Source organism: Carlito syrichta, unplaced genomic scaffold, assembly GCF_000164805.1.
Source record: "Carlito syrichta isolate Samal-C Ts95f unplaced genomic scaffold, Tarsius_syrichta-2.0.1 Scaffold306782, whole genome shotgun sequence".
NCBI classification, from domain to species: Eukaryota; Metazoa; Chordata; class Mammalia; order Primates; family Tarsiidae; genus Carlito; species Carlito syrichta.
In genome coordinates, this window is record NW_007250878.1 from 346,471 (window position 1) to 359,291 (window position 12,821).

At 34.5% G+C, this 12,821-nt stretch overlaps 1 protein-coding gene across 1 annotated transcript in view; it reads left to right on the forward strand.

Moving 5' to 3' along the window:
- Nucleotides 1-12,821, forward strand: part of CEP350 (centrosomal protein 350) — a 133,365-nt gene that overhangs the window by 91,567 nt on the left and 28,977 nt on the right. Inside the window, exons 27-29 of the mRNA XM_021715172.1 lie at nucleotides 4,718-4,917; nucleotides 7,866-8,077; nucleotides 10,358-10,502. Of these exons, the coding sequence (XP_021570847.1) occupies nucleotides 4,718-4,917; nucleotides 7,866-8,077; nucleotides 10,358-10,502 (557 nt within the window). The remainder of the gene's footprint in view (nucleotides 1-4,717; nucleotides 4,918-7,865; nucleotides 8,078-10,357; nucleotides 10,503-12,821) is intronic.

The following is a 12,821-nucleotide window of genomic DNA, read 5'->3' on the forward strand; positions in this document are numbered from 1 at the left end:
GCCTCAGCGTCCGAGTAGCCAGAATTACAGGCGTGCACTACCACGCCCGGCTGATTTTTTGATTTATTGTAGAGATGAGGTCTCGCTGCCCAGGCGGGTCTCGAACCCGCGGGCTCAGGCAATCCACTCAGATTTAAGATATTTTTTTAAAGATTAATGACTAGTGCTTTAGTGTAACTCTCTCGATAGTTAGGGGATGCATAGCATTGCATAAGGAATTATTAATATTATAAAGAGGCAGCAACAGTTTTCTTGAAGGTTAATACTAAGTGGACTAATGATTCTTAATCTTTTTGGGATCTTGGATATACTTGTAAATTAGATGAATATTATGACGCTGCCTCAGAAAAATGCATATACACACATATGCAGTTAGCAAGCAATTCCAGAGGATCCATGGACCTCTTGGCTTACGAGTGATAATGATGAGAAAGCACAGTGGCAACCTAACAAATACGGAATTGAAGGTGTTTTCTTTTGTAAAGGTATTAAGGTTTTGTTTGTTTTAATATTGTTCTGAATCAAAGGATTTTAGACCTAGAAGTTTCTTTTAAAATTTATATCATAATTTTCTTCTTTCAAATTGCAACATGATTTTATAATCCTTTGGAACACAATTCACAATTATATTAACTCAGTGGGGGAAAAAATGTTCACGTTTATGTTGCATGGTCTGTGTGTTGAAATATGAAAAAAAGTGGGAATACTTGAATGGAGTAGAACCATAAAATGTCAAAACTAAAAGGGCTCTTAGGGAAGTTATCTAGTATAGTCCCTCTGTTTTACATAAAGGAATGGAAGCCTACAGAGATATAAGTAACTTCCCTGAGGCTACACATACAGAGAATGGCAGAGCTACAGATAGAACCCTGCTCTGTGCACTTCAGCTGACTGAAGTTAAAATTGAGTTAGCATATCTACTTTCAACCTCATAGTTTTTTTGTTTTTAACTACACTGATGACTTTAAAAGTTATCTTCAGTAGATACTGATTCTTCTATATAGTATTTGTTGAAACTGGCAAAGTGCTAGATGACTGATAGCTGGAGGTGAATAGTTATGCAGCTTAAGTTTAGAGTATATATAAAAGTGTGACTTTAAAACTAAATATTTGGCCGGGCGTGGTGGCTTATGCCTATCCCAGCACTTTGGGAGGCCGAGGTGAGAGGGTTGCTTGAGCCCACAGGTTCAAGACCAACCTAGGCAACTTGGTGAGACCTCATTTCTACAATAAAAAAAAAAAAATTAGCCGGGTGTGATGCCACATGCCTGTAGTTCCAGCCCCTTGGAAGGCTGGAGTGGAAAGATCACCTGAACCCAGCAGGTCAAGGCTGCGGTGGCCATGAGCATGCCACTGCACTCTAGCCTAGTTGACAGAGTGAGAGACTTCAAATCAAAAAAACAAAACAAAAAAAACCAAATTATTTACCTTACTCATTGATTCCTTAAGGTCAAACATTATAGGAACGTAATGATTTTCATACTAAGTTAAAATCTGTTGTGTATCTAATCCTTGACTAATATTCTGTTACCATCAAAGGCCTTGTTCGAGGAATGCCTTGACATCAACTGAAAGGGTATTATTAGCATTTTCTATTTGTTAGTGGGCACTTGTGTCTCCATCATTCACAAATTTTGTTTATTTCTCTACTGTGCAGCATCTTGAAGAATTATTAACCGTAATGTGAAGTGCTTCTCTTTTATCTCAACTTTATTCATCTCTTAAAAGAATACTCTTTAGTTCTAGAATATATATTATATAAGGAACATGTTTCTGGAAAGAAGTTCTAACTTTAAGCTTTTCTTATACTTTTTCTTAAATTTTTGTTTTCATTTTCTATTAATTATTTCTTTTGTCCTCATTTCTAAACTAGAGCTTTTGAATATGCTTACTCTTTATAAATGAAAAATAAATGTCAGTTCTTATTCTAATAGAGAAAAATTGTTCTCTATATTTGACTAGACGAAAAATGTAAATTGTATACTTTTACAGTTTATTTCATATATTCAAATATTATTTTGCTTTTTTATACTAGGTCATACATGCATTTAGCAGTTATTCACCTAAGAGGGTGGGTGATATTTAAATGTTATGAATATTTTTTGAACCTTTTGCCAAGTACATTTGCTTTACATAATATGTTGACAGTTGGCATCAAAATAAGTATACTGTACATTCATAAAGAATGGCAGGGAAGATTGCAGTGTCTTACTGAAATTTGGCAAAAATGTTCTTCCTTGAACTTCAGTGCAGAAAATCAAGGCAATCCAGATATGCGTGTGTGTGTGTGTGTGTGTGTGTGTGTGTATAAGTAAATGAAGGGGTGATAAAATACTTAAATTATATGTGGGGAAACAGACATTAAAATAGTCTGTTATCTAAAAATGTAGACAAGATTATACATAATTCTTAAATTCAAATGAGTGACTGGATTTACACCTAGATTTTCTCACTTCTATGATATATTGATATTACTCTTTGCCCTTCCAAGGCAATAAACGTTGCCTTGATCTATAAGATATTGTTGTGTGCATGTGAACAGGAGCATGCTCTGTCAAAGAGAATTAACCTTCCAAACTTTTACTAGACTATTTATCAGTATAGATAGATCTAATTACTATTACAAAAGAAGAAAAATTAGTGTTTTTTCTGCTTTTGTAACTTTAGCATGACATTTTCTTTTTACCTTTAACCTTATGATTGAGCTGTCCACAGCATTTTTTTCTCACAATATTTATTGGGAATAACTAACTTTATTCTTAATTATGCATCCTGATATCTTATAGAATGGGTATTATATTCTGGTATTATTATTTAAGTGGGGCTTTGTTAAATATAAGACAAGATACCTGCAGTAGGTTAGCAGTAAGCTTCAGGTTGTAGAGGTGAACAGGTATTTTTCTATAAATCAGTTTACTAAATTATATTATTTTCAAGGTAGAATGTGACGATAAGATTAAATAAGGCAAGTGTAGTACTTTTTAAAATTTAATTTCAAAGTATGTGACAAAGTACAGATATAAAAATCACTTTCTCAGGATTGCATATTTATGTAGAGTTGCTGATATACAGGCTCTTGGCCGTATTTGTTGTACTCTGTTAAAGCTTATCTGAAAATTTATGTAGCCCCACAGTGTACTTCTCATTACTTTATTCACAAATACGTAAATTTAAATATAGAAGATTGTTAAGGAGCACTTGAAAAGGCATGATTATTCACACATCATTGGTAAGATCTATAATAGTACATGTTTTTATGTCACACAGAGTCTAACCCTTGCTTTAACTGAGTAGCTCTAATGTGGTTCAGGAAGCATATTGAAAGTTCTTGGCTCAGCTCTTGTGCTTTCCCTTTCTCATTCTTCTGCCTCTTGATCTCTTCCTGAAAATCTTCCTCCTTATTTTGTAGACACTGCTCTCCTGTTCACTACTTCTTCTCTGTCTTTACGTCTCATCACTGGGCCTCTCTCAGTGTCTGTTTTCCCAACCTTCATCCCAAATTCCAGCTGTATATCTACAACCAGTTGGTCAGGTAACTTTGCACCTTTTTCAGTGCACTCTTTGATAGAGCATGCTCTGTTCTTTTTGTTTTGTTTGCTTTTTCTTTTTCTTTTTTTTTTCATAGCCTGGAGGCCTCTTGTCAAATGTCTCATAAACATTACTCTTTTGTTTCCACATTAATTTGACATAATGATTACTCAAGAAGTAGAGTGATAGTTGTTGTGCGTTTAAGTGTTTATGGGATGCGTGAGTGCATTTTTGAGGTTTAGCTACCACTATAGATATAACACCAGTAATATAAGCAGCCCCTTTTATTTAGTTGTGGCATCTACATTTGAAGCTTTGTAGTTTATTTTTAGTAGTTTCTAAACTAAATAATTTTTCCTAAATCAGTATTTTCTCCTAACCCTTTGAGCCTAGGATATGATTGGCTATTTAAATTCAGAGATCACATTAAATTGAGACATTTGATGCATCCCTTTATTCAAGTAAATAGTTGCATTTATATGCATAAGACATCTGACTGTGTTGCTCAGTGTTCTCACCATGAAAAAAAGATTTATCACGTAACATTACATCTCTTAGATAATGAAAGAAACCATACTCACTAGACCTGAAACAAAGACAGGCAGAATCTGAAAGTAAAAGTAAAACAGGGACACAACCGTGTTTTTTGTTTGCTTGCTTATTTGGGGGCTTTGGGGTTTGTTTTTTATTGTTTTCGGTCTTTGTTGTTTTGAGTTTTGTGTGCTTTCTGGTCTGAGCCTTCAGAATAACTATTTATTCCTTCTGTTATAGAAAATAATAACCTATAAAAAATGAATATAAAAGTTAAGTATTAAGATTGTCAGTTATGGGCAACCTTCTTTCAGGTCCCCTCCCACTGTGGGAGCTTTTGTCTTCTTAATAAATCTTACTTTCTAAAAAAAAAAAAGGTCAAGTTATGGTTGTCTAGCTATATTGAAGTTTTTTTCGTGAATTTACCACTATTTTCCCTTTGCAAACCTTCTAAGCCATTATGAATAAAACATAAATTGTCTCATTTTCTGAATAAGTTGACTCATGAAAGCTTCTGTCATCTCCAACTTTTTTCAGAGAGGAGTAGTATGAATGTTCTGCTTGTGCACAGCTTGTTGATGAGGTGATGTGTGCTAGAGCTATCAAAGTGATCTCTGCCTTTAGACTTCTCTCACTGTTCTTCATGGTGTGACCATAGGTTTCTGACAAAGCGAGAGCAAAGGTTAATGCAACGGCGACAACATGCAGAGGAGCTCCTCGAGTGGAAGCGACGTTTAGATGCCGAAGAAGCAGAAATTCGCCAAATGGAAAAACAAGCTTTGGCTGCCTGGGACAAAGAATTAATGAAACCCAAAGCTCCTAAGAAAGAACTGGAGGACGAGAGAACAGAACAGAAAGGTAGTGAATACTGATATCTGTTCATCTTACAAACGAAAGCCTAACATAACGGAAAGGTTTATTTCATTACTTTAAAAATTGCAAATGATTCAGGGTGAAGAAGGTGACACAACTACAAATAGTATAGAAATTGGAAAGATTTTAAAAATTGCAAATAACTTTATGCCAATACACACTTGAAAACTTAGGAGAAATGGCTAAATTCTAAAAAATACAACTTACCAAACTTAGTCAATAAGATAGGAGAACCTTTTTGGTTCTTTGACCAGTACAGAAATTGTACACTGGTAACTAAGCATCTTTTTATAAAGACCTCCTCTGCCTTTACCAGTATAATAGACATTCAAGGAGGAGAGAAAATCATTGTTATAAGTTTTTACTATTCTGTAAAGAAATTTTTCTTTCTTTCTTTTTTTCTTTTTTTTTTTTGAGTTGGAGTCTCACTCTGTCACCCAGACTGGAGTGCAGTGGCCGCTCCCGGCCACCGCAGCCTCGATCTGCTGGGCTCTCAGCCTTCCAAGTAGCTGGAACTACAGGCGCGCGCTACCACACCCAGCTAATTTTTTTTATTTATTGTAGAGATGAGGTCTCGCCAAAGTTGCCCAGGTGGCTCTCGAACCTGTGGACTCAGGCAATCCACTCACCTCAGCCTCCCAAAGTGTGGGATTACAGGCTGAGCCACCAAGTCCGGCAAAATTTTTATTTAACTCATTTTATGAGGCTAGTACATACGTGTGATACTATGTCAATAAAAGGACAGTATCAAAAAGAAAAAGGCCTATTTTGGTGTGGAAATAGGCACACCAAATTCAACTATATAAGCAAATCTAATACTTAATTACAAAATGGGTTTACCACAAATTTTAATAATGTGTGAATTATCTGAAGGAGATTAAAGGAGAAAAAATTACATGATCATTTCAGTAGATTCAGAAAAGGCATTTGATAAAATTTTAAAAGCATTTATGATAAAACAAATAAACCTCAGATCAAAATACCGATAGAAAGGAACTTTCTATATTCAATAAAGGGTATAGATTAACAAAAACAAAAAACCAACCCTATAACGGATAGTGTATTTAGTGACAAAACATAGAAAGTTTTTCCTTTAAATTTGGAAATAAAACAAAGATGCTTATCACCTCTTCTGTTTAGCATTGTTTGGAGGTTTTAGACAGTTCATTAAGACTAGAAAAAGAATTAAAAGCTATAAGAAAGAAGAAGCAGTAGCAAAATTCTCATTATTTTCAGATAATAAATTTAATGTTAACTAGAATTAATAAGTGAGATTAGCAAGGTTTCTGGTAATAAAATCCATAAATAAAACTCAATTGCATTTCTATAGTCCAGCAAAAATTGGTTAAAAAATCTAATTCATAAAAAAGATACAGGCCGGGCTCGGTGGCTCAGCCTGTAATCCCAGCACTTTGGGAGGCCAAGGTGAGTGGATTGCTGAGCTTGCGGGTTTCAGTCCAGCCTGGGTAATTGGCAAGACCTCATCTCTACAATAAATAAAAAAAATTAGCTGGCATGGTAGCACACACCTGTAGTTCTGGCTACTTGGAAGGCTGAGGCAGAAGGATTGCCGGAGCCCAGCAGGTCAATGCTGGGATGGCTGTGAGAGTGCCACTGCACTCCCGCCTAGGCAACAAGGTAAGACTCCAACTCAAAAAACAAAACAAAATAAAACAAAACAAAAAAAGATACAAATAGAAACAAAATATAATAGAAACAAAACATATGAAGTACTCAGGAATAAATTTAACAGAAAGTATGCAAGATCTTTATGGAGGACAATTTAGAATTTTATTAGGAGATATTAAATAAAACCAAAATAAATGGAACATTATTTCATATTCACAGATAGATTCAGTGTAATTAGATGTTAATTCTCCTCAAACTGATCTGTAGATTCAAGACTGTTTTAATCAGAAACCCTGCAAGGTTTCTTTGTAGGGTTTGACAAGCTCATTTAAAAATGTATGTGAGCCAGGCTCAGTGGCTCAGCCTATAATCCCGCGCCTTTGGGAGGCTGAGGTGAGTGGATTGCCTGAGCCGGCGGGTTCGAGACCCGCCTGGGCAGCGAGACCTCATCTCCACAATAAATCAAAAAATCAGCCGGGCGTGGTAGCGCGCGCCTGTAATTCCAGCTACTTGGAAGGCTGAGGCGGAAGGATCGCCGGAGCCCAGCAGATCGAGGCTGCGGTGGCCGGGAGCGGCCACTGCACTCCAGTCTGGGCGACAGAGTGAGACTCCAACTCAAAAAAAAAAAAAGTATGTGAAAGAGCAAAGGACTAAAAAGCAAAGACACTTCTAAACAAGAGCCACAAGATGCAGGAACTTACTAGACCACATAGCAAGATTTCTAAAGGGGTAGTAATTAAAACAAGATTATATTTGCTCTGGGATAGATAAATGGACTATGAAATGGATAGCCTAGAAATAGACCCAGTGGAAAGTTGACTTAGGACCCTCCAAAACAATGTTTGTGGGAGGCAAAAATGAAGTTGGAGCCCTACCTGACAATAAAAAAGCTCTGTTCCAAAAGGGAAATACAGGCTTAAATGTGAAAATTAAAACCATGAAACTTTTAGAAGACAATATAAGAAAATATCTTTATGACATTAGTGGGAAGGAAAGATTTTTAAAAACACATTATACAAAGAAAAATCCATAAAGTAAAAGATTGATAAATTTGACTTCAACAAACTAAGACTTTCTATTCATTTGTACACCAATGTGGTAGATATTCTTCTCGCAGTTGGCATCAGCCAAAATTCTTAATGAGACTAACAGACTTTATAGTAAATATTAAGTGACATGATAAAGGAATTAAATCTAAATGCAACTAGTAATGATATGCTAGAAGCAAATGTGAAGTTTATCAGTTTAATTTTTCCATTGACCAAGATTGTGTATTTTTTCTTGTATTCACCTTCTCTTTCTAGAAGTAGTGAGTGAAGAGGAATCGCCAGTACCTTCCTACTCTCATCTGAACAGTGAAAGTTCTATTCCAGAAGAATTAGGTAGTTCTGCTGTTGAATACATACCATCTGAGTCTATGGTGCAGGAGCAGCCAGGGAGTCCAGATCACAGCATACTTATAGAAGACATGATTTTTTCACAGGAACTAGAATCGTCTACCTCTGTTAGTAAACATGTACGTTGATGTATATTTATATCTTTTTATCTTTTCATAGGAATATTATTAATAGTTATTTATTGCTACTAATGACAGCATTAACTTTCACCCATACTTGTTTTCGTTTGTTTTGTTTTGTTTTGAGTCGGAATCTCACTCTATCACCCAAGCTGTAGTACAGAGTCATGCTCACAGCTACCATACCCTCGACCTTCTGGCTCAGGCAATCCTTCCGCCTCAGCTTTCCAAGTAGCTTTAACTACAATTGCATGCCACCATACCCAGTTTTTTGTTTTTGGTTTGTTTTTTTCTTTTTTAATCGCAAAGATGAGATCTTGCTAAGTTGCCCAGGCTGATCTCAAGCCCCTGGCGTCAGGCAGTTCTCTCACCTCCATCTCCCAAAGTGCTGGAATTACAGGCATGAGCCACCACACCTGGCCAATCATCCCTACTTGTAACATACAGATAGCATTTACTGTGTCCCAGCTTTTTGGGCCAGGTGCAGTGGCTTATACCTGTCTGTAATCCCAGCACTTTGGGAGGCTGAGACAGGAGGATAGCTTGAGGCTGGGAGTTCCAGACCAGCCTGGGCAACAGAGTGAGCCCCTGTCTCCTAAAAAAGAAATAAAGCTTTTCATTGACTCTTGTAGATTTATACAGATTATAGACTCAGTGGCAGTTATAAAATTATATACTGTGAAGTCTATTAGCATGAGATGATAAGAACTTCTAAAGTCTTTAATAAAGATAATTTGTAAGAACAACAAAAGTTTCTGAAATTTATATTTTGACACATAACAAAAACAATAAGATACTAAACTCTACCAGAGTACTTTACTGTAACTTAGTTAATAACTGCTTTATAAATAGTCAGAATGAGAATAAGAATAGTGATTTCATCTCTATAAGGCTGGTCTGAAATGGTTATTGATTCTAAATTAGATGTCTTACATCATCCATAACTCTGAACTTTATAGAAAAAAACTAGCTGGTAAAAACTCAAGATGGAAACTTATTTTTTTTAAACTTGATCTTATAAACTATACCACGTAATTAGCATAACAATATTAAATATTTAGTGAACACACAGACATTGTTAAAGCCTCATTATGTTTTTTAAAAAAAACGACCTAAATTCAGAACAGAATATTTTTTATTTTGTCATTTTTATTGTGGATGTAAAGAATTAACTGCATTTTTCCCTATTGAAAAATCGGTCAGATCAACGTATGTTACAGCACCTGAAAGATTTAGAAGAAAAACATTTTTTGTTCAAAGAGCCTATTCCATAAAATGTTTAAAATATTCCAATGTCCTTGTGCACATACTTGAAATCTAGTGTTTTTAGATTATGTCTTTTAATTAAATTATCATGCTAGTGGTTTCTTATTTATTGTATGGTAATATTAGGCTAGTATAGATAATTTATTTGTAGCATTATCTGTTAGTATTATGTAAATTCCTACCTTTCAGGAATTTACAACCAAACTGTGCATTTGGACACAATCTTATTAGGTTTATTAGTTCTTACAAATTGATTAGATTCTGCCTAGCATTATTATTGAGGTTCAGAATAGTCACAAACTAATTGAATACTTAAAAATTGAGGGACTTTTTTTTTCCTTCATAAGAAAATATGTCAAAGAAATCAAAACCTAGTATATCTTAAGGTGATTTTTATAATAAAAGTATATATTTATTGAGTGTTTATTTAACAAATGCCAGGTAAATGTCTTACATCGATTATCTAATTTAATTCCCACAACAATCCTATAAAGTATATGCTATTCTGACCTCCCCCACTCCACAGATTAGCAGGCTGGGAAACTTGCCCAGAATCGCAGGGATAGGAAGTGATGGTAGCTAGGAATCCAGTCAGGCATCTCACTTTCACTTGATGTCGGGGTAGAAATGTTGTCTTTTATAATAATCTCTCATGGGTAGGGTAGTCTTATACTCTGTTTCCTTCTACCTTCCTTCTTTCCTTCCCTCCCTTCCATAAAAGTGTACATACTAAGTATTTTTTAAATTAAAAGAATAAGAGGGTAAATATCACTGACACAATAGCCACTCTAATTTATTACAAATCTTTTTAAAAGTATTCTCCTTTATAATTTTTTGTTTTAAAAAAAGATGAGGTCTTATCCTTGATTTAATTTGTAAATTTTTTTACCATGTCCTAAGAGTTATTTAAAACTCTTTGTAAATATTATCTTTAATTGGCTAGTATCTCCCATTTTAAATGGATTTTACAACTGTTTCACAAAATAGCTCCAATTTGGTTTTCTGTTTGAACAGTCACCTCCCAAAAGCTGCACATCTGTGTCAAAGCAGGAGTCTAGCAAAGGAAGTCATAAGACTGGAGGACAATGTCGTCTGCCTGTCAAGCCCCGTCAGCATTGTTATAGTTGGTCAGATGAGTCATTATCCATGACACAGTCAGGTAAGACTAATAATGAGGAACTTGTTTTCTTTGTACTGCATTTGAATTCTTTTTTTTTTTTTTTTTTAACTTGTCTAACCAGGTGCTAGAACATTGTTATTCTTTGTTGCTTTTGTAAAGATTTTTTTTTTTTTGGCCACTATTAAATCATATAGTTACTTGCTTTTCATTGATAATTAGAGATCACTAATTTCACAAAAAATGACAAACTGTTATATTCTCATGTGTTAATGAACAGTCATTTATTTCTCAAACAATTGTTGAATTTTTGTCTGTGTGTCAGGCACTGCCTCTGTGTTTTGATAGCACCCTACTTCAGTTTGTCATACAAGACAGCACAAATTGTAACTAGCCTTCGTGCAGCAGGTCTCCTCCCCTATTAGACTATAATAGGGAGGAGGGAGGACTTATGTTTTCTTAACAATTATAGCACCAGGCCCTAGCAGGCACTTTACATTGCACATGGTTAGTGTTAATTAAATGTTTCTTGAATGAATTGATGATAACTGTGAGGAGAGATAGAAGGTGATAGAGCAGGAGACACAAGTCTTGAAGGAGGAAGAGTAGAGAAGTAATAAACTGCATATGGCAGTGGGGAATGTAATGTGTTTTCCCAGAGCCTCCATCCTAGCACTATTCTCTGTAGTATATAGATTATGAAGAAAGGAGCAGCCTCTACTCAAAAGACTTCAAGGAGTTGTTAACATTGGGAAGCATATCTAGACAGACAGTGCTCGGTTTATGTAGAACTGTGAGGAAGAGTAATATCATATTGAGTACTGCCATGCTGAGTATATTGAGTAGGCATATTGAGCATATTGCTTCTTGAGTTTATTTTTAGTTTTCTTTGAGAGTAGACATGTAGTAAAGGAAACATGAGAAATTGTTTGGTTTTGGTCTTTGATCCTTTTATTTTCTGTGTGTCAAACAATTGTAAATCATGGAATTTTCCCATACCCATATTTGTAGATCTCCTTTATTCTTTGAATAACCACATAATATTTCAAAGGGCAGTGTACTGTCATTTATTTAACTATTTTTATAATGATATTCATGTAGATTTTCTCAAGTTTTTCACAGTTGCAAATAATGCTATAAACATCTTAATATAAAGAGGGTGCCCTCTTTATATACATTTTAAGAAAGGAAAAAACTGTATTAAAATTATAATACTCAATATATATTAATAATAAAAGATGAATACAAGTCACATTTGACTTCTACAATTACAAGAGGTGCTCAAAGTGGTTACTATCAGCATCCAGACACTTCTGATTACTAAAAGTAATACATAAATAACATTGCTTAAAATGTGTATACATTTTTTGGCACCCCCAGTATATATATTTATTTATACATGCATACATACAGCCATGGGTCTCATAACATTGGGATATACTCTGAAAAATGCGTCTTTAGGTGATTTCCTTGTTGTGTGAGCATCATAGAATGTACTTATACAAACCTAGATGGCTTAGCGAACTACATACCTAGGATATTTGGTATAGACTGTTGCTTCTATGTTACAAACCTCTACAGCATGTTGTTGCACTGAATACTGTAGGCAGTTGTGACACAATGACAAGTATTTGTTTATCTAAACAGAAAAGATACAGTAAAAATATGGTATGTCGTTGACCAAATATAACTGTACTACATTAAAATTTGGTATAAAATATGGTATGTCGTTGTGTGCAGTGTATATAGCTCATATATATATATATATATATAAAATAAAAATTGTTGAATATTTCAGTAGGGAATAGATTCTTAGAAATAAAATTATTAGATCAAGCCAGTTGAATGTTGCCTTTCACATTTATCTGTGAAAAGTTATTAATATTTTTATATATTTTATATATTGGTGAAAAATTACTACCAATGAAATAATATGTCAGTAGACATAAACGTGATACTTGGAAACATGGATTCTTATATTGAATCTGTTTATTAATGGTGACTTTCTTCAAGTTTTTTTGCCATATTGGAGTATCTTTTTTCAGCTGTAACAATGGAATGATGTCTTAACTATCCTTGCATGAGTTATGCTCCAAGGATTAATATTAACATTTGTAAGACACTGTTTTATTGGTAAAACGTATTCAAGTAAGAATAAATGGTCTTAGAAAAGTAGCTCTGCAATTTCTAAACTATAGATTCAATATGCCTGTTCATGATGACATCATTATATATAGTATTTGCGAAAGTTGTAAATTTTAATATAGTACAGTTATATAATACCTTTACCTAGGTGATGTTTATTAACCAAGTCAATATAATCTGTATATGTAAAAATAATCAGAAACTCAATTTTTCAAC